Source organism: Pyrus communis, chromosome 9 (genome assembly GCF_963583255.1).
Source record: "Pyrus communis chromosome 9, drPyrComm1.1, whole genome shotgun sequence".
NCBI classification, from domain to species: Eukaryota; Viridiplantae; Streptophyta; class Magnoliopsida; order Rosales; family Rosaceae; genus Pyrus; species Pyrus communis.
In genome coordinates, this window is record NC_084811.1 from 3861044 (window position 1) to 3881734 (window position 20691).

The window sequence follows — 20691 nt, forward strand, 5'->3', positions numbered from 1 at the left end:
AGGTATGGAAATGAAAGGCAGAAATCCACCTCCCTTGTTAATACCGACTTTATATCCAGATGTCCTCACGTCCCACATCTTCTCTTTGGGAAAAGAAAAAGAAGCACAAAGCATCACCATTTGATTCTTTCTACTGTTTTTGTAGACAATGTTTTCCAACCCCACCATATCATTGTCCTCATCTCACAGCAATTGGTCACAAAGCAAACTTATTTTCTTTACCGTTACAACTCACTCCTCACCCTTTCTTTTTCCCCACTTTCTTATTTTTGCCACTTTTTCTCTCCTCACTCCCTTATCTTCAAACACTTTCCTCTCTCCAAGTAGTTTAAATTCACTACAATTTTACGTGCAATGTTTTTAAAAGCAACCGCATCTTCTCTAACTCATTAGCGCATATGTTTTCTCGCTCGTTAGCGTTTTCAGTAAAGACGTTTGTGAATCACGTTAAAAATCTGATTTGCTCTTTCGCTTGATTCCCATAAACACCTTGCAAAACCATGGCAATTGTAGCTTCTAAGTGCTTCTTCCTTTTCTTCCTGTCTCTCCTCTCTTGTTGTTCATCAGGTAAGTAATACATTTTTACTTTTTGACTCGTTGTTTCGATATATCATTTCTTCGGATGGAAGAAGATTGTGTACAGACTTACTCGAAAACTTATCAGATTCCGTTTCGACGAACTTCATAGTAACATATTTGAATTTTGGAATTGCATTTCATCTTCTGATTAGTTCTTGAGTAGTTAAAACTGGGTTTCAACCCGTTACAGCTAAAACTATCAGTTACAAGTAGTTTGAAGTTTGTCATTTTTTTGCCCCTCACAAAATACAGGAACTCGGGTGGGGTTTTCATATCATGCAAGTGGAAACACTACAACTTCATCACCAGGCAGAACAATATCATTCCTGAAGCAGAACAAGATCAACCCGTCTCAGATTCGAGTCTTTGTCGAAGATCCTAGGGTTTTAAGCACTCTGTCCAAAACCGGCGTAGCTGTTGATCTCTACTTGAGTGAGAGGCAGGTTGAAAATCTGATGAGCTCCAAATCTTCCTCAAAATCATGGCTGAGAACCCACATAATGCCCTTCTTCTCAAAAGCAGACATCAAAAGCATCATAGCAATTGGTGGCAGTGATCATACAAGAAAATCTAGGCTACCTAGGGTTTTATCCAACCTCAAAGCCCTACACAAGGCCCTCACTAGTCTTCCTTTCGACCGAAGAATTAAGGTCTCGGTAGCATTTTCTCTGCCATTTCTTGAGAATTTGAGAAGAGGAAATGGAAAAGACCTGCATAGGATCTGTAGTTTTATTAATGAAGTGAGATCTTCTGTCATAGTAGAAGCCAATATCGACGGAGAATTGAACATGGGAGATAGGTTTGTTCAGTCAATGATCGAAAAAGCCGGCCTTGCTCATTCTGTTCTTCCTTGTAATGCTGTCCCCATGGTTTTGACAATCAAGAGTCCAGCAGCTCCCAGCGCAACCCAAGTGGCTGAGTTCACAGATAAGGTTTCAAAAGCTTTAGAAAGCGAGACTCGGATTACAAGTAGGCTAGTAGGGTTATACGCAGAAGTGGATTCCATGGAAGATTTTGCACAAAAAGAGCTCAAGAGGGAAGAGGAACAGATCCTTCCTTCTTCTAGAAGAGAAATCCTAAGCGATCCCCACCCGAAAACAACGTCACATGATGCATATGGCTCACCAACAATCTTCCCTACAAATCCAACAACACCAGCAGTACCTACAACTTCTCCATACACCTCTTCCCCAACCATTGTCACTGTCCCGGCTACAAACCCGGTAACAGTAACTCCGGTTAACCCCGCTGCGCCTGTGGAAGTTCCCTCCACCACACCCATCATTCTTCCACCTTCAAACCCTGTGAGTTCATCAGTGCCAGTTACCAATCCAGCCACAACTCCACCAATAACTAACCCTGTGACAACTTACCCGCCGCCAACTGGAGGTGTTCCCTCCACAACAACACCTGTCACGAATCCGGTCACACCTCCTGCAACAACTAACGCTCCTGCAGTTCCAGGGCAGAATTGGTGTGTGGCAAAGAGTGGAGCACCACAAGCAGCACTTCAGGCAGCTTTGGATTATGCATGTGGAATGGGAGGCGCAGATTGCTCACAGATCCAGCAGAGTGGGAGCTGCTACAATCCAATTTCTCTGCAAAATCATGCCTCCTTTGCCTTCAACAGCTACTATCAGAAGAATCCTGTGTCAACCAGCTGTGACTTTGGAGGGGTTGCCACAATAGTTAGTGCTAATCCAAGTAAGAAAGTATTTCATTCATTAGTACTTTTGTTTCTTCCATGTGATTTTATATATGCTAGACATACACTTAGGCTCGTTAGCTTTTAATATTTTTATTATAAGTATATATAAATTTTTATTAAAAAATAAAAGTACTTGGAAATGTTTCCTAGAAATGTACTTGGCGATGCTTCCTAAAGGAGCACATGCAAGTGCTTGTTCAGAATGCGGTTCCACGACTGAAATTCGCTTTTAAGTTTTTTGTGACAAACGTAGTAAGATTCAGTTTGGTTATCCGAAGCAATCTCAAAGAGGCCTCAGACTTTCCAGATATGGGTTAGGCCAGTTGATTAAGACAGTGTGTCCGACCTCTTATGCCCTAGTTCAAATTCCCTCCCATAAATTATAGTAGTTTAGAATATCTACATGTGAGACTAATGAATTTTTGAATAGGCACTGGTTCCTGCATTTATGCATCATCATCCTCAACACCAACTCCAAATCCGGCATCAACAAATCCACCACCAACATCAACAATTCCACCACCAACGTCAACAATTCCACCACCAACATCAACAACTCCACCGCCAGCAATCACAACATTTCCACCACCTGGGGAAGGTGCATCAGGGTATGTATAATGTTCTATCTCACGACTCCATATACTACATTTCCAAGTCCATTACTAATCTCACCTGTACTTGCAGCTCTGGTACTCCGCCTCCGGTTTTGAACTCAAGCAACCCGGCTAATTCAGGAACCATGCCAGAACTTGGGCCCTACACCCCTCCCGGTTTCAACACAACAACAACATCCGCTTCAGCTAGCTTGCAACCGTCTTTTGGTTGCATCTTTTTCGTAGCAACCTTAGTTACAAGAAATTTTTTTCTTAACATGTGAAAATGGAACTTCTCCATGAACTTAATGGGTGGTCAGATTCCACATAAACTTGTTTTCTCATCACTAATCGCGGTTGTACATAACTACGTATGAAGCTTAGAAGCTAGAGGAGACATGATAGGTACTGTCTTGCATTAGGTTGGGGATGCAGAGTTGCTCTGGGTGAAGTGCAGGTAAGCTTTTCGACATGTAAACCCGGGCTGTTAGAAACAATTTTACTCTGAATCTGAGGTGGAGAGTGCGGTAGAGATTTGTGATTCTGTATACCTTTTAGTTGGGTATTGTAGTTCTGCGTACTGAGCTCTTCCTAGTAGAATTAAACTTCAGATTGCTTCAGATATCAATAATAAAGTTGCACGAACAGAAAATTCTGCTATTTATCGGAGTAAAATTCACTAATCTGTGTTTTACGTTTCATTACATTATCATTTACCTGAATGCTGATCGTAACATCACAGAAAGCCCTCAAGTTTTCGCCTCAAAGACGAAAAGCTATGAACATCAGAGCACCTGTTGGACTTGCACCACATTAGATTTTAAAATAACACAGGTGTGACTTACAAGAGGAGTAAAATTTAAGGTATTCAAATTCACAGAATCTACCTGCAAATTTTGATATGACTGAACCATCAAATTAAGGTGTTCAAATTCTCAAAAATCGAACGTGAGCATCTGCCCAGGCGTGGTTAGCAGGTGAAGGTTAAACCCCGTAGAGTTGAGAGAACAAGGATATAACAAATCAATACAACATCCGCAGGTATGGTAGCCACAATGCCATACATAGATTCAAATTCGATATTCATAAAGTAATGTGGTTTTAACGAGAACAACAAAATTGCATTCTCTGCTATGCTCCATAACGATAACCTCTACAACTGTGGCCTATGCAGCTATTCCTAATTCCTTGACTAAAACTAAAGTTTCGTTCATGTTCTTTATACATAACAGCAGGACTTGATACTGCAACTATTTATCTCTTCGCAAACGCCACCAAGACTAACATGGACATAGACATCATGATTTTGAAACCGGAGGTTTCCCAAAAATTTTGTCTTTCAGCAGCTGCAGCTCCACCGCCACCCCGTTGTAACTGATCTCTGAGCTCTTTCAGAGCCTTGTCTCTTCGTTCACCCATCTGCCACAACGAATATATTTCAAAGGTCAAGCTAGTCCCAAATATAATGGCAAGAGCAATTAACCACCAATTGAGAATTTTATTTGAAGTTGACAGAGTAGCAAGAAAAAACTAACGATTACCCTTTGAAGCTTTCGTGTTTGAGCACGAGCTTCCTGGAGACAAAACTCTAATTTCAAAACCCTCTTTTTCAGTTCCTGATCAACTCGCCGTTGTTTCTCCAACTGTTCCAGAAAAAAGGATAATGTTCATTAAAAATCTACTAACGAGGACTTTATACAAAAAACAGAGAAAAAGAAGGATATGATGAATGTACCTGTGATTCAAACTCCTTAGTTTTGAGCTTCCAATGAGCTGACATTACCCTGATTTCATCTTTCAGTTTTGCTATTTCTTCATCCTTAACAACTAAAAGCTTATTAATCTTCTCAATATTCTTCGGAGAAACCTCATCTAATAATTTCCTCAGCTCGCAATCCTTGTTCAACCCTGCTTTCGCTACAGCTTGCATAATGTCATTCTCAACTCTCAAAACTTCATCTTTCAGTTGCTTCTGGGAAAACTCTCTTGCCTTAAGATCCTTCTGCAGACTATCTAATTGCTCTCCTAGTCTAATTACACGATCATCTTGCTCTTTTAACGAGCAGTTCTTTTCATCTATTTCCTTCAAAAGTGCTAAACACTGAAGCTGTGCCGATTGAGCTGATGCAGCACTAATATCGGCAGTTGCTTGAGTGGCTGAAAGCTGCGATCTCAGACCATCCACTTCCGTAAGGTACTGCATTCCGTTAATAACATTATAGTCAGGGAAATGTGTCCAACAATTAAGTTCACCTCCCCAACTACCAAAAACTATGATACGCAAGTAGTTATCCTGATAGCTAATAAATTGATGCGCTGTTCAAAGACAAAAACCAACGGATTTGTTCCAATAAACAGATATATGACTCAGCTATTGGTTTCATACTCCAACTATTTTCCAAATCTGTTTGACAAAGCTCTTTATAGCTAATAAACAATGGCGACAAGCCAACTCAAAACTTCACAAAACAAAGATAGTAAGATGCAAACAAGCTTCGAACACCATTCCTTTGTAACTCCAATTGACTCGAGTTATTTACCTTCCACACATCTTAGTGTCTAGTTAAATTAAATACATAAAAATATATTGTACGTCAGTCAGACATTAAATAAAAAATTGAGATTGGATTTCTGCTTTCAGAACAACAGTTACATGTTATGTCGATGTGTTCTGTTTATAAATGCAACCATTATGCGCCTGCCTACACGTATATATGCAGAGGCTCGAGAAAGAAATTAGCCGATTTACCAAGTACTGAATGAAATTCTATCGTTTTACGCAGGCTGAATTATTCAATGTGTTGGCATGGAAACTGAAGACTTCTATTGGAAAAACAGTAAGGAAATCAGCTAAAGAAGACTAAAAACGAAATGGTCACCAAACTAAGGTGACCTTTTCTCCTATGGGCTCCGCCAAAAACAAAGAGGCAAAGCCAAAAGGCATCCTCAATGATAACATGTCCGGCTTTTTTGACGACTTCAAAACAACAAGATGCAGTAGAAACGAAATAATCAAGTAAGCAAAGACAATCATAATTAGTCAATCATGTTCTTAATTAGCCAAACAATTAAAAGCTAATCCAAAATTATGCATGATCAAGAACTAGGAAGTGAGTGGGACCTTCTCAGCCGTAGATGCTGAGGCCTCAAGCTGCTGATTTCTCTGTTGCAATCTCTTCTGCATTACGCTAATCTCCTCTTCCAAGTTTTTAGCCCTTGTCTCTGCTTCCTGTAATTAGTACAAACAAACCCGAATGACCCAACAATTCGAAAACACCAAAACAAAAAGGGAAATGATTTCCGCACTTTTTTTCTCTTTTTGCAGGCCCTGTTTATTTCCAACTCTTTTATTTTCGAGAATTGATCCTTATTTGATTTATCCAATCTAAAGGCCAAAATGGGGGTGTATTCAATCGGGATTTTAAGGGATTTTAATTCTTTTAATGAATCTAGGGGTATTCAATTAGGATTTGAACTGATTTTCTGAAATTCAATGTGTATTCAATCAGGATTTTAAGATAATTTATTAAAATCCTTAGAAATCCGGATGTATTCAATTAGAATTTTAAAGAAGTTTATAACATTCCAGATGTATTCAATTAAAATTTGAATTTAAAAAACTTGGAAAAGTTAAGAAATATGAGGGAATTTGAGAGATTTTGTAGTTTATTTTAAACATCCACTAATCTCACATTTCCCATGAAATTTCGAAGGAATTGAATCAAAATTTTATATAGAATCTCTACAATTCAGTTAAATTCTATAAAAATCTATAGATTTATAAATCTATTAAAATCTCTCAAATTCCCAATTAAATATAACTCCTAAACAAGGGCGTTTAGAAAAGAGAAAAATGTGAGTGCATAATCACTTCCCAAGAAAATATGACTTATTTCAAGACTGAAAACATGTCATATAAAACACATAAAGAACCTTAAAATCAACAAAAACAACAACATGCCTGTCTTGTGAGGGTTTCTTTAACAAATGATCGCTCCTGAGAAGCTAACCGGCTCCGGACATCCTTTAACTCCGATGCCAACGACACCACATTCCGGCGAAAACTCTGCTTCCTCTCATCCAAATCTTTTAGCAACGGATCAAATTCGTGGACCGACATCGATGACAGTGATGAGGAAGACGAGGAAGGTGACAAAGGCAGTGATTTCTCCGAAATCGACGCCATAAATCCGAAAAAGCAATCTCACCCAAGTGAGATTGACGGTGAAGATCTAGATTGCGTGAAGGGCAGAAGATCAGAGGTCTAAAGTCCTTGCAGTGAAAGAAGTTATCTTCTTCTTCAAAGCTGCATGTGAAAGAAGCAGATGTGCATTAAATTTTTATGGCCTCCAAGAAATTTAGGATTTTAAAAACTGATTAAATTAAAAAAATATTGTAGCTTTAAAAGCACCATAAATGGTTTCACGTATTTAGCTTCAAAAAATGAAAGTTGAATTAAAATAAGAAAGTTCAACCAGCATCATTTTCTTAAGCTAATCAAGTCCAAGAAAACTGCACATATACTTTTCTAAAAAAAAAAAATTTAACCATGCAAATAATACACCTCCTCTCACCATCAACCAAATTAATCATGCAAAATATGGTCAACTTCAACTAATAAATAATATTGAATTTAAGAGAGAAATATTATTGAGATTAAGAGAGAGAAAGAGAGGAGAGAGAGCGCCAACAATTGGGTCTACTGAATTTGAAGAAATCTGAACTCAGAGTCTCCAACTTGAATACCTTCATCTCTAAATTTATTCAGAAAAAATTAATTAATTAATTAATAAAAATTAACCCGAAATTCAAAAGGTTGAAGCAAATTTGAGTTCGTGACTGACCCACAAATCCAATTTCCAAAAAAAAAAATCAACTTTAAATCAAAACCATGAAAAAGTTCAAATCTTTTTGATAATTAACAAATAATTTAACCACTTCCTAACCTCTGCATGCAAATGGGTCTCCAAAACACACCCTGAAAATCCCCAAAACAGATCCAACAATCTCAGCAAACATCAACAACATAAGAGTTCACAAAGAACGTGTTTTTCTAGAGAGAGAGAGAGAAAGAGAGAGAGGGGAGAGAGAGGGATACCAGGTGGCCGAGTCAGACCAAATTTGAGTGCAAAAACCCACTTGGGAATCTCTCTGTCTTCTTCCCAACCAAATGACAGAGACGGACAGAGAGACAAGACCCGAGTACTCTGTTTCATCCAATGAACAGAGAAGGAATCCTACGGACGGTCACGATCCATCTTCTGAGAACCATCCGACGGCTCGATATGGAAGCCAAATTAAGCACCAATAATCCCGCAAAATTAGGATTGCTTAGTTATAAATTTTTTGTCTTTATTAAGCGGGAGTTGCTGCGCTTTGAGCGATATGTCGACGCCCGGACAGAGGCTGGTTTGGTTCGGATCTTCCGAGCCTCTGGTTCGGAGTATCCGAGCCTCGGGTTCATAAATATGACGATTCCCGAACCTATCGCTTGGTCCTCGCGGGTTTTGAGTTTTGACTCACAGCGCGGCAAATCAAAATTTTGGCCACGGCGAATGGGTTCTCGCCACGTGGGGGATCTAGGGACCCTTTGGATCTTGCTATTGTATTGAATAATGATGGGCTCGATTCGGATACTAACGTCGCCTGATCTTTTGGGCTCTATCTACTTTTCTTTCACGGTTGACTAGTAGGTTTTACTGATTTTTTTATCAATATAGATCAACCCGGCTTCTCTGTCCTCCCAGTTTCTATATATTTTCATCCCTTCTTATTTTGTGCGATCAAGGTTAAGTCGTATTAATATTTTATATTGATTTTTTTTATAGAGATAATAAGATAAAAAGCAATAGTAATATAAAATGTTGACGTGGTTTCACCGTGATCGCACAAATAGGAGGGGATGGAGTATGGGAATTGAGAGGGCAGAGAAGCCAAGTCCATACAGATCACCAACATTTGATTAATTTAACGGAAAAGGATCCGGATTTTAGGAATGCCGTGATCGTGACCGTTCATCGTACATCGTGCGGTCAGAAAGCATTAGGTACTATTTATATTTAATTTTAAATTTTGAAATGATTTCTAAAAGCACGATGTACGATGAACGATCACGAGCATTGGATCCCTAGAAAAAGGTTCCGGGGAAGATCCTTTTCCTAATTTAACAAAGGACAAGGATAAAAGGGCATGGTAAAGTTATTAATTACTCTAATGGTTAGGCTATTTAAAAACTAAAAAAAATTAAAAAAAATAAAAAAAACCAAAAGTATAGTCTTATTTTTTTTATTTGTTTAAAAGTTCTTTCTAAAATGATTGAAAGTGTTTGTAGAAATTTTTTTTTTCCAAAAGCACTAGATATGATTCTTGCAATAAATACCAGTGTTTTCTGCAAGAAGCACAAGTTATGTGCTTTTTACAGGAAACACTTCAAGTGCTTTTACATGATCTAATTGCATTTTGACTAAAGATTTGTTTAAAAAACATTCTCACCAAAAACTTTTTCAATCATTTTAAATACACTTCCAAATGAGCCTATATACTAGTGAGTTCGGTTTTGCAATTACGTTTAATTTCTATTTTTATAGTAAAGATTAGATATTTTTTTAATATAAAAAAATTGCTTCTGACAAATCTTATTTGTTTAGATAAATTGATCCACATAACATGTATACTTTGGTTAGAATTCTTGCTCTAGTAAATTAAATTACCTTGATTAGTGATAACCAAATTGATGGCAACTAATAAGCTTAGGTGTTCATAAATACAAGGTCAACTTTGACCATGGGGAGAGAGGAAATCATGAAAATGAAACATACCTCTATTGGGTCAGCCGGTTTTTTATTTTATTGCGCTCAAGTTTCATATTTTCTTTTTATATTAGAGTTCTTTGAGGGTTTGATTTTTATGTTAGAGTTATTAGAGTTCTTTACGTGTCAAAAAAATCACTTGAACTGCTTTATAGATGAAGCACATGTTATATTCTTATATCATATAGTATTTACATTTTTATTAAAAATATCATATAGTATTTACATTTTTATTAAAAAGTCCAGCCCTTCTTCAATGGCCCGGCACCAAGTGAAGAAAATGGCCCGGCACTGTGTCCATCAGCTCCAGCCCGGAAAATAGGCTGGCACCCAGCCCGTGCCAGTCAAGAGGCCAGCCCAAAATGGACAGACCCAGAGGCCGGTCCGTGTGCTGGCGCGTGCAACACACGCGGTGGAAAGCGCGAGTAGCCGACATCGTCTGCAGCAGTGGGGCCCGCGGTGCAGGGCAAGTGGGCTGCGTCTGTGAAGGTGCTACGTGGCCCTCCTCAGAGCCGTTGGATTTCCAACGGCTAGTTTATGTAGGCCATTGGATTTCCAACGGTAAAAAAAATTTCAATTTCACTTTTAAATTGGACCGTACGATCACAGATCAACGGTCCACGTTTTTTTCACCAAAATTTTTTTTTTTAAAAAAAAAAGGCCCAACGGTCAGAAATTTGACCGTTGGCCACGTGGCGGCGTGTTGGCTATTGGATTTGATTATTTTTCAAATCCAACGGTTCAGATTAATTACAACATTAAAATTTATTAAAAATTAATTAAAAAATGTCAAATTTTTTTTAAAAATTACAGAAAAATTTTAAAAAATTAATTTTTTTTTCTTCTATAAATACCTAACCCTCATCTTCCACCTTACACCACATTTCAATATTTTCTACACTTTCTACATTTGAATATTTTGTACACTTTGAGAGAAAAAATGACTTCGTGGAAGCTCAGTGAAGATGTTACGTTGTGTGAATGTCGAGATTGGTTGAAAATCTTAGCGGAAATCTATTCAAAAAATAGTACGTTCGGATAATGACACGTGGCGTGACGAGATTGGTTAAAAATCCTATCCGAAATTAAAACTATTTTTTAAAATTATTTTATAAAAAAATTATTTAATATTTTAAATGGACTGGGTGCCAGCGCATTTTGTAGGGGTGGAGATCGTTTGTACCAGCGCATTTTTAGACTAGGTGCCAGCACATTTTTTTTTGGGTGGAGATGCTTTGGCCTATTACTGTTCATTGGGTCTATTACTGTTCAATTAAGTGGATAAATGGGCTGGGTGCTGGCGCAAAGTGGATAGGGGTGGAGCCCTCCCCCCCAGGCTATGCACTATTCAATCCACCTAATGAACAGTAACTGCCCTTAATAAACAATAATAGCCCTGACAATAACATTTGCATCTCCACCGTTACACTTCAATAGCTCTGGCAATAGGTAATAAAATATTAGTATTTTTTTTTATAAAATAATACAAAATAATTTTAATTGTAATATCGGATAAGATTTTTAATCGTTCTCGTTGTGCCACGTGTCATTATCCGAAGTATTATTAAATAATACAAAATAATTTTATTTGTAATTTCGGATAAGATTTTTAATCATTGTCGTTGCGCCATTTGTCATAAAATCCGAAAAGACAATTATTGGGGATGTAAGTAGGTAACAAATAAATAATACAAACAATAAATAAATAAATTATGTAGGTAACAAATAAATAATACAAACAAATAATTATAATGTAAATTTGGGTATCAAATAAATAATATATTGTTACCTGATCCGAGTAATTTTCCCCACTTCGAATATTACTACTAGCTTGTGCCAAGGCGTCTCTCCACGTACTAAACGATTGGCTAAGTAATTTCCAACGACTGGACATCGATTATTTGGTTCTTTTCCCACCAATTTTCTCAAGATAATTGATATGAATAAGACTCCACATTTCTCACAACTGCATCTCATTACCCATAAGCGAACTATTAACTTCAACCCAGCTAGTACACAACGCAACATCTTCAAGAAGCGACTAATTCGTACCTGCACCAGTGGTCATTTTGTTGAAAAAAAATGGATTGAAACTTTGAGACAAAGAAAAGAATGTGATTGAAAGTAGTTGAGAAAATATGAAATTGTTGTGTAAGGTAGATGATAATGAGAAGGTATTTATAGAAAAGTAAAAACAATTTTTTTTTAAAAAAATTCAGATTTTTTTTTTTATTTTTTACAATTTTTATTCAATTAATTAATCTTTGCCGTTAGATATAAAAAAATTTGAATTCCAACACTCCAGATTGTGCCACATGTCACAACGGTAACTTTTCTTAATTTTAAAACTATTTTTTCTTTTATTTTTTTATTTATAAAGCATATTAATATTCACCGTTGATTTCAGATCGAACGGTGGATATTAAATAAGACTTCTTTTTTTTTTGACCGTCGAGATCGAACGGTCCAAATTAAATATCTGTTGAGATCAAACGGACTGTGGGAAGCCACGTGGCTTCCCAACGGTAACTGAAAAAGTAATTTTTTTTTTCTGATTTTGTGTCAGCGACGCGCACCCACGCGCGAGTGGGATGCACGTACCTGACACGAAAAAATTTAAATAATGCCTGATGCCATGCTGACGTCAGCGTTGACGTCACAGGGCCTCAGGCTCTCGGGCTGGCAATTCTCCATGGGCCCGGAGCTCGGGCCTCCACCTTCACTCGGGCTTGCCCACGCTGGAGCCGGTCCACGAGACCTCGGGCCCCTTTTCTCTCCCCCGTCCCCCGAGCAACTGCCCACGCTGGGCTTGCTCTAATAGAAACGTTGGCAGAAGCGATTTCCAAACATGCCCGAAGGTAGCGAATTCTTCGAAGGGAAAAATCAAGAAATAATAGGCCGATTTAGGCCCAAACCCGTTCCAGATGTTGATTTGACCCGACTCAGAGTCGGGTCCATCTTTCGTTTTAGTTTCAGCCTAATCTCGACCGTTCAATGGAATCCAACGGTCAACAAGTGAGCACAAAGACGGAAGCAAACACCTCTCTGCGTTTTTTCTTCACGGCAGAACACAGACACTCACATTCGACACAATCTCTTGTTCCTAGTCTTCTCCTAAATCCTATGATGTCAAGCTGCTTCATGTAGCTCTTTCTCCTCAGGTCAGTTCGCTTACTCATTTGAACAATTTTTATTTTTACCGCTGTAAATAGTAAAATCTGTTTCATGAACTCTTGCAATGCTCATAAAGCTCCAGTCTTTAACATTTTCCAAGAGATTCCCCTTCTGGGTCTGTTCGAATGCATGCTTTTCTGCACTCTCCTGCACTAAAACCATTGAAATTTTCTCGGGAAACAATCAGGACCCGGAAAATTCATCCGACTTTGAACAAAATATCCAGTCTTTGAGGAATCAGCTTGTACCGGATAACTTAATCCGGGTTCTGGATAACACTGATGATTTGAGCTCAGCAGTGAAGGTGTTCAAATGGGCTTCCCTGCAAAAACGGTTTAATCACACCGCCGATACGTATTTTCGGATTGTTTTGAAACTGGGTTTGGCTGGAAATGTTGAGGAGATGGAGGGGTTTTGTCAAAATATGGTGAAAGATCGGTGTCCCGGTGTCGAAGAGGCGCTTTTGGCACTGATTGATGTGTTTGTTAGGCATTGCAGATTAAGTGAGGCAATGAGGGTGCTTGTGAATTTCAAAGCAGGTGGCTTTAGGCCTTCAATTGAGACATTTAATAGTGTATTGGGTGCCCTTGTGAAGGATAAGAGAGATTTTCGAGATTTTTTGTTCGTCTATAAGGAGATTGTGACGGCAGGAATCGTGCCAAGTATTGATACTTTGAATTATTTGTTAGAGGCATTGTTGGAGAGCGGCCGCATTGAGTCTGCTATTGATCAGTATAGAAGAATGAAGAAGAAAGGGTGTAGTCCTAACAGTAGGACTTTTGAGATTCTCATAAGATCCTTTATTGTTAAGGACCGAGTTGATGAAGCTGTTATTGTTTTCGATGAAATGCTTGATCTTGGTTGTCAGCCTGATTTGAGTTTTTATTCCTGCATAATACCTTTGTTTTGTCAGGAAAATAAACTGGAGGAGGGAATTAGATTGTTCGAAATGATGAGAACTTCTAATTTTACGGCGGATTCATTGGTTTATGAGGTTCTGTTGCAGTCTTTATGCAAGAACCTTAGATTGGATGATGCAATAAAGGTTTTAGAAGAGATGATGGAAACTGGGTTGATGCCGCCAAATAATGTCTTTGCAGTTGTAGTATATGTGTTTTGTAAATTAGGGAAGGTAGACGACGCGATGAAGTTCTTGGAAGATAAGCAAATCATGGAAACTTCTGCCTGCAATGTACTGCTTGAAGGTTGCTGCAGGACTGGAAAATTTCTTATGGCGGAAGATTTACTTGTGAAAATGTCTGAAAGAAATGTGGCTGATTGTAATTCTTGGAATATTGTTATCAGATGGCTCTCCGAGCATGCAAGGATTAGGGAAGTGCGTGAACTTCTTGGCAGAATGGTGGTTTCTTGTTCTCTTCCTGACTGTGACACATACTCGGCTCTAGTCGTTTGCCACTGCAAAATGAGCAACTACAGAAATGCTGTGGATATATTTGATCATATTTGTACCAAAAGCTGGGTTTTGGATCATACATCTTACTCTGAGCTTGTCAAAGGCCTTTGCCTAGGGGAAATGATTCATGAGGCTACTGAAGTGTTCTGTTACATGTCTAGAAATAGATGTTCGATCGAGCCTTCCTCGTTCAATATGCTGATCAAGGATTTGTGTGAGACAGGAAAGGTTGACGAAGCAATAAGGATAGAACAATTGGCCTGTTATTCCGGTACTTCTTCTACCAGTTCAACTTACTCAACTATTATGCTTGGATTGTCAAAATTAGACAAGGTAAAAGATCTGTTGATAGTCCTCTCAAAAATGCTGGTGGAGGGTTGCAGTCTTGATTTGGATGCATACTGCGTGCTCATACAAAGCATGAGTGTGCAGAATCGAATGAAAGAATGCTTATTGCTTTTCAATATGATGGTCGATGAGGGTCTTATACCTGATTCCGAGAGACTATTTAATCTACTCTCTTGTATAGCCAACCATTCTCAGTTACACATGATTTCATGTTCAATAAATAAACTTACTTCTGATAGTAAAGTTCTAAATTCAGCAATCTACAACTTGCTGATTAATGGCTTCTGGAAAGAGGGTTATAAATGTGAGGCGTGTCGATTTTTGGATACAATGTTAGAAAAGGGTTGGGTCCCAGATGCTAAGACTCATGGATTGCTGATTGGGTCTGGTGTTAGCGAAGAAGTAGATAGGAACAGGCTGGACTATGACAATTCTACTGTAGATACCGTTAGCAACATCCTTGCAGAGGGCTTAGATGCAACACGATGGAAACTTCCATCGCGGTAATCAGGTTATGACCTGTTGGTCGCTCGACTTCTTTTGGTGAAGTGTGATCTGGTCTCAGATGTTCACTGTTGAAGATTCTGTCTCCATAGTCAGTCACACCTGAGCCGTTTGCAGCTATGGTTCATATTGTGTGCAATGGATCCGGGAGCTGTTGCCTGCCATGTATGATAGTTTTCTTCACCTTCACCACTGAGGTTCATGGATCTCTTCTACATATTCAAACCCTAACCAACGCCAAGAAAAGGTGCTTTGTTACACCAATATGTTTCTATAGCTTCAAATGAAATTGTTTTTTTGTGAAAATTCTGCGACGGTCATTTCTAAACGGTTAGAATGTCTCAGAATTAACTTTATAAGTGACGTGTTTCAACCAAATCGTTCGAGCAAGAGGAAAGGCAGAAGGCAGAGCAGTGCTGTCCTATTTGAACTAGCTCATGGGGAAGCTCTGTGTAATCATAAGTTGAAGCCAGTTTAAATAGAGAAGAATCCCAAGTCAGAACCAGACACCGGTGCTGAAGTTTTTCCCCGAGACATCTTCGGACCTCACTTATGCAGTACTTTTCTTGAAGGAAAAGGGTACAAGGATGTAATGAGAGGCAGAGAGGAGTGAAGGTTCGGATCGAAGTGGTTATAGGTACTTTTCCTCCTTGTTAAGGTGACTACTGTGGCTGAACTTCAGCTAGTAGCCGCTCTTCGCTATTCCGACCCTCTTGTGACAGGTTACGTCATCTTCTAAGGTTCGGACAGTTCTGTCACAATAGATTAGGTATCCTTTTACGAGAGGGTTGGAATCGCGAAGAGTCAGCCAACTGCATTCGTAAGTATTAACATGACAGGCGAGTTTTCAACATAATCAAAAGCTCAGCACTATAATCTTAGGGGATCCGTGTGGCAAGTCATAAATCCGACTGAATTTGCGTATTTAAAGGCTAGACCTCACTCGAGGCCCCCCCACCAACCACACCACCACGGCAACCACCATCAATGCCGTTCACCCCCAAGGGTTGGCATGTTTACCATACAAAGACAGTCTTTGGAACCAACGCTCAGCTTCGACCCGTGACAGTCACGGCTTTGGACATGGGAGGAGGCGGCGGTCTTGGCCGCTCAACGACAAGTAAAGGGGAATATCTTCAAGCTAAACGCCCAACTTATTTGTATAAATGAATTAAACATTGGCCAGCTGACCAAAAGGATAATTTACAAGAGAAAAGGACCAAACCTACAGATCTCAAATTCCAAACCCAACTTCCATGGGCCTTCAACTTCAAGTGACTGTAACAACATCTGCCTCCTATTACCGTAGTAACTTGAGGTAATTACACTCATTTACCAAGTCAAACTACCAAATATCCAGGTTAGCGATACAACTACGAAAACAAAGAATAATTTACATACGCACTTCTACAACATACATTCGGGAACACATCCCCCGCTGTCTATTTGAGCTTCTACTAGTACAGATGATGCCCTTGCCCTCGCCCTTGCCCTATCGGATGCAATCCTATTCACAGAACCAATAAAAATGGCACATCAATTGTTAAGGTATGATCAAGAAAATAATGCAACACGTCTGCCAAAAATACATTGACAAAACAAATAAAAAGATGCAAGGGGAGAGATGTTGAATGTAATCCTTAAAATTTCATCGGCATCCAGGGAACTCTATTTTATCGAAACCAAACGTGGTGCTAGGCAAGTTCATACAGATGACAAGACTATACAATGAAGCCATACCTAACCTACAATGCACCTGAACTTGAATATAGATCCACAGGTATACTCATCAATAAACGAGTGAAAACACGGATGCAATGAAACAAAGGGGGTTTCTACTAGCCCCTATCAAATTGAGGCACAAAATGGGTAAAACACTGATCGTTATGCACAAAAAATGGATGATACTTACATAATGTCCAATGCTTTACAACAACTCTTTGCAAGTGGACTTGTTGTGCCCAAGACCCTTGCATCTGCTGCACTGGAGTTGACGCTTAGCCATATCTTGTGATCCATATTTCTTAGTAGTAGGCCTGCCTGGTGGACGTCGGGTGGGAGGAGGGGTTACGGTCACTAGTACTTGAGAAGAAGCCTTCATCACAGGTATGTCTACATTTGGAACAGGAAGTATTGGTTCTGAGTACGTCAGTCTATAGCTCTCGGTGGTAAAGTATCTTGAACAATAATCATATGGGCTCCTGCCCATGCAACGGATGACAGCAATTGCATGACAGCACGGTAAACCAGTTATCTGCCACCCTCTACAACTACAGTCCCAGCGATCAACATCTACAACTTCAGTGGTGTCACCATGAACCTCAAATCTGCTACCACCAGCCGACAGTAGAACTTGGAGGTTTCCAATTTTCTGAATTTCCTTTTCTAGCTTTTCCTCCATGGATGGAGTAAGCCTCATCAACCATTCATTAGATCCTTCCCTTCTTGTGTAGATCAACTCCATAATCTTACCCCTGATCACATCAACCATCTGTGTTATTGGTAACTCGTGTGCATCCGATGCCCAACTATAGAACAGCTCTCCAAAGTTCGATGTCATGTGGTTATATCTAGCCCCTTGAAAGAATGAATTCGCCCACTTCTGGGGCTCAGTTTGTACGATCCAATTGTAAGCCTCCAGTGAGATGCTTTTTATGCTTTCCAGACAACTTTGAAAGTTTTCGGGCCTAGGCGCATAAGCAGCACCATAAAAATCCTCAATCATGAGCCGTTTGACCTCATGAGAAAACTGCCCTTTCAAGTCCCTGATAAGTTGCTCGGTCAAATATCGCAGGCAATAGCCATGATATGAGTCTTTAAATATTTCCGCAATTGATTCCTTCAATCCCTTCTGTCTGTCTGCCACAAATGTCACGGGACAAGAAATTGAGAATGCAGATTTCAATTGTAGTAAAAACCAATGCCAGTTATCATCAGTTTCTGCATCCACCACTGTGAACGCAACAGGGAAAACCTCATCATCCCCGTCCGCAGCTGTTGCAGCCAACAATGTGCCTTGATATTTTGATTTTAAGGGAATGCTATCCAGGAAAAGGAGAGGCCTGCAACTTTGCTGGAACCCATACAATGAGGCATGGAAAGAGACAAAGAGACGATGGAAACTGGAGTCTTCCTTGGTGGTAAAAGTAGCAACACTACCAGGGTTTGTCTCCATTATCCTGTCACAGAAAATTGGTAACTGATTATATGCCTCTTTGTACGAACCCTGAAGCTGCTCCTTTGCTATTTCTTTCCCACGCCAGGCCTGGAAGTAGTTCAGCTGTATTCCAAATTCCTTCTTTATATCGTTCACAATATCCTTGGGCTTATAGTTGGGCATATATTTTAACTTCTCCTTAATTATACTAGCCACCCAACTCCTTGTCGCCTGATGCCCTGTAGTTGCAACAGCGCCTTCGCAGGAATGCGTTGGATTCATCTTCTTAATACATATTAACTGCGTTGTCGACAACCTTGATGCATGAATTCTCCAAGGGCAGCCTTCAGCCTTACACTTGACAGTCACACGATGACTATCATTCTTCTTATACCTAAAGGCGAACTGACGCGCAATGGCATATTTGCGCAACAATTCACGAAATTCATGAACACTGCTGAATCTTTGGCCCACACCAGTAATTGCATTCTGCCACTGCTGTGCACCTTTAGCATGCTTCTCATCATTGGGGCCAACAAGAGGGAAAACGGGTGATATTTCAGAGGGTATATCAATATGTGCATCAATAGGGCTGGCATCATCAATAACATCAAGCGAGGCATTGAGTGGGATATCATGCTGGGTGGTATCACCCACAAAGTCCACAACATCGAGGGATGCATCAACTGGAACCACAGTTTCTGACAGAGTTGTTCTGCTTGACCTAAAAAATCCATGAAATTCATAAATTTCACAAAAAAGGAAATTTTTCGAAGTGGTATTTAAACTTACTAGCTTACATATTAAGAGAACTACCTACTGGCAAGCATGTTCGAGACATCAGGAGGAGCTACTTCCTCCATGATATAAACATCAATGGTTGCAAAATCACCATGGAACTTGATCATGCGATGGAGATCCTTGTCATTGGAAACAGTAATCAGGGTCTTCTTGTTGCCAGGGAGGAAGTACTTGAAGACCATGTTATTGTTGCAACCAAACATTTCTGTCACCTCCAATTTAAACTCATCAAACTCCATCTGGTCATCAATGTCAATAGCATGAGCGTCGACACTCCTATATGACAATGTACCATCTTTCTCTGTAAGGAATTCACCCCCCGACTGACATATTGCTATGACTCTCTTCACCTCCATGATCTGCCTCAGTCAAACAGAGCAAAACACATCCGTTCCAAATCATCATAGCAAATACAGTAAGCGGCATATGTCATATACTGTACACTTTATCTGTCAACTGTACAGTTAAACAGCATAGACCCTCTCACCAGACCTCAATTCACTTCACATTACAACAATAGGGGAGAATTACCAGATTAAATTTAAGCTTAAACTAATTGCGTACTAAACACAACCTGGCGGAGTTAACGTCTAGCTACGGTACGGTTTCTGGTTACTGACAAATGCGCAAAGTAAAATTGTCAGCCCCAATTGCTCCAAATGCAAGTATTTTTCAGCTGGAGTGCACATAAATCAAAAGAGAAACACACACATGACATATATACACACAAAAATTGTTGACTCTAATATTTGAGGTCCTAACCACGCAAAGGATTAAACTTTGTTGCATATGCAAACTAAGAAAGTCAGCGACTTTCAGACACCGTCAAAGGGTTCAACAATAAACGAAAAAAGTAAGCAAATGGGTAACAAAATTTCGATCAAAACAATAGCATAAAACACCAAAAATTCAGACTTTAAGCCAAAAAAAACATTCAATTCCCCAGAAAGGGGACCCTAAAAACCCTAATTTCCCCAATACCGACACATCAAATCGCGGTAAAACAATCGGAAATTGAGAAAATTACCTCTGAGAACTGAGATTGTCGTCTCAGTCTCCAATGCCCAATTCAAATTTGGGATTTTGACAGTGATTCGTTGGCTCGCAGCTCTGAAATTTGCGGATGTTCACACATACGTCTGAAACTAAACAATCCAACCCCAGGAGAGGGAGAGAGACAGAGAGACAAGAGAGAGTGGTGGTTAATACGGTTAAGGATATGGGAGAATTTTGGAAGGTAGAGTTTGTGTAGGAGTAGTGTTTACGTTACAGGTAGGTGGGGAAGTGAGAAGGGCAGAAGAGGGGTATGTGGCTTTCCCACCATACCTCTCTTTTACTTCACAATCCCAACCCAGTTTTTTTATTTTATTTCCATTTTTTAAAAATAAAAATTAGAAATTTTCACATTGTGACGAAACTTTCAACTTTGTTTATCTATTTACAACAAGGGATCATGTTCCTCTTCAAAGCAAAAGGTGAGAATCCTCATGACCAAACTCATCGGGCCATTGAAATTTTATCCAATAGTTATAAACAGTGGGCTCCTCTAAAAATTATAATAATTGTAGCCGTTGGATAAAATTTTAACGGCCCGATGAGCTTGG

At 39.4% G+C, this 20691-nt stretch overlaps 4 protein-coding genes across 4 annotated transcripts; 2 read left to right on the top strand and 2 right to left on the bottom strand.

The window, feature by feature from the left end:
* Positions 1–284: 284 nt before the first annotated feature.
* Positions 285–3536, top strand: LOC137745079 (glucan endo-1,3-beta-glucosidase 1-like). Its single transcript, XM_068484953.1, has 4 exons — positions 285–567; positions 832–2283; positions 2718–2895; positions 2972–3536. The coding sequence occupies exons 1-4, from the start codon at positions 501–503 to the stop codon at positions 3162–3164; spliced, it is 1890 nt and encodes a 629-aa protein (XP_068341054.1). The 5' UTR covers positions 285–500; the 3' UTR covers positions 3165–3536.
* A 409-nt stretch (positions 3537–3945) lies between these two features.
* Positions 3946–7964, bottom strand: LOC137745080 (nuclear envelope-associated protein 2-like). Its single transcript, XM_068484954.1, has 6 exons — positions 7827–7964; positions 6842–7186; positions 6002–6109; positions 4616–5077; positions 4422–4523; positions 3946–4299 (listed from the first exon to the last, which is right to left on the bottom strand). The coding sequence occupies exons 2-6, from the start codon at positions 7064–7066 to the stop codon at positions 4135–4137; spliced, it is 1062 nt and encodes a 353-aa protein (XP_068341055.1). The 5' UTR covers positions 7067–7186; positions 7827–7964; the 3' UTR covers positions 3946–4134.
* Positions 7965–12807: 4843 nt separating this feature from the next.
* LOC137745797 (pentatricopeptide repeat-containing protein At1g63330-like) lies at positions 12808–16094 on the top strand. The gene has a single exon (XM_068485809.1). The coding sequence runs from the start codon at positions 12928–12930 to the stop codon at positions 15130–15132; it is 2205 nt and encodes a 734-aa protein (XP_068341910.1). The 5' UTR covers positions 12808–12927; the 3' UTR covers positions 15133–16094.
* Positions 16095–16272: 178 nt separating this feature from the next.
* LOC137745796 (uncharacterized) lies at positions 16273–20418 on the bottom strand. Its single transcript, XM_068485808.1, has 4 exons — positions 20115–20418; positions 19103–19446; positions 17042–19010; positions 16273–16636 (listed from the first exon to the last, which is right to left on the bottom strand). The coding sequence occupies exons 2-3, from the start codon at positions 19441–19443 to the stop codon at positions 17057–17059; spliced, it is 2295 nt and encodes a 764-aa protein (XP_068341909.1). The 5' UTR covers positions 19444–19446; positions 20115–20418; the 3' UTR covers positions 16273–16636; positions 17042–17056.
* Between the last annotated feature and the right edge of the window lie 273 nt (positions 20419–20691).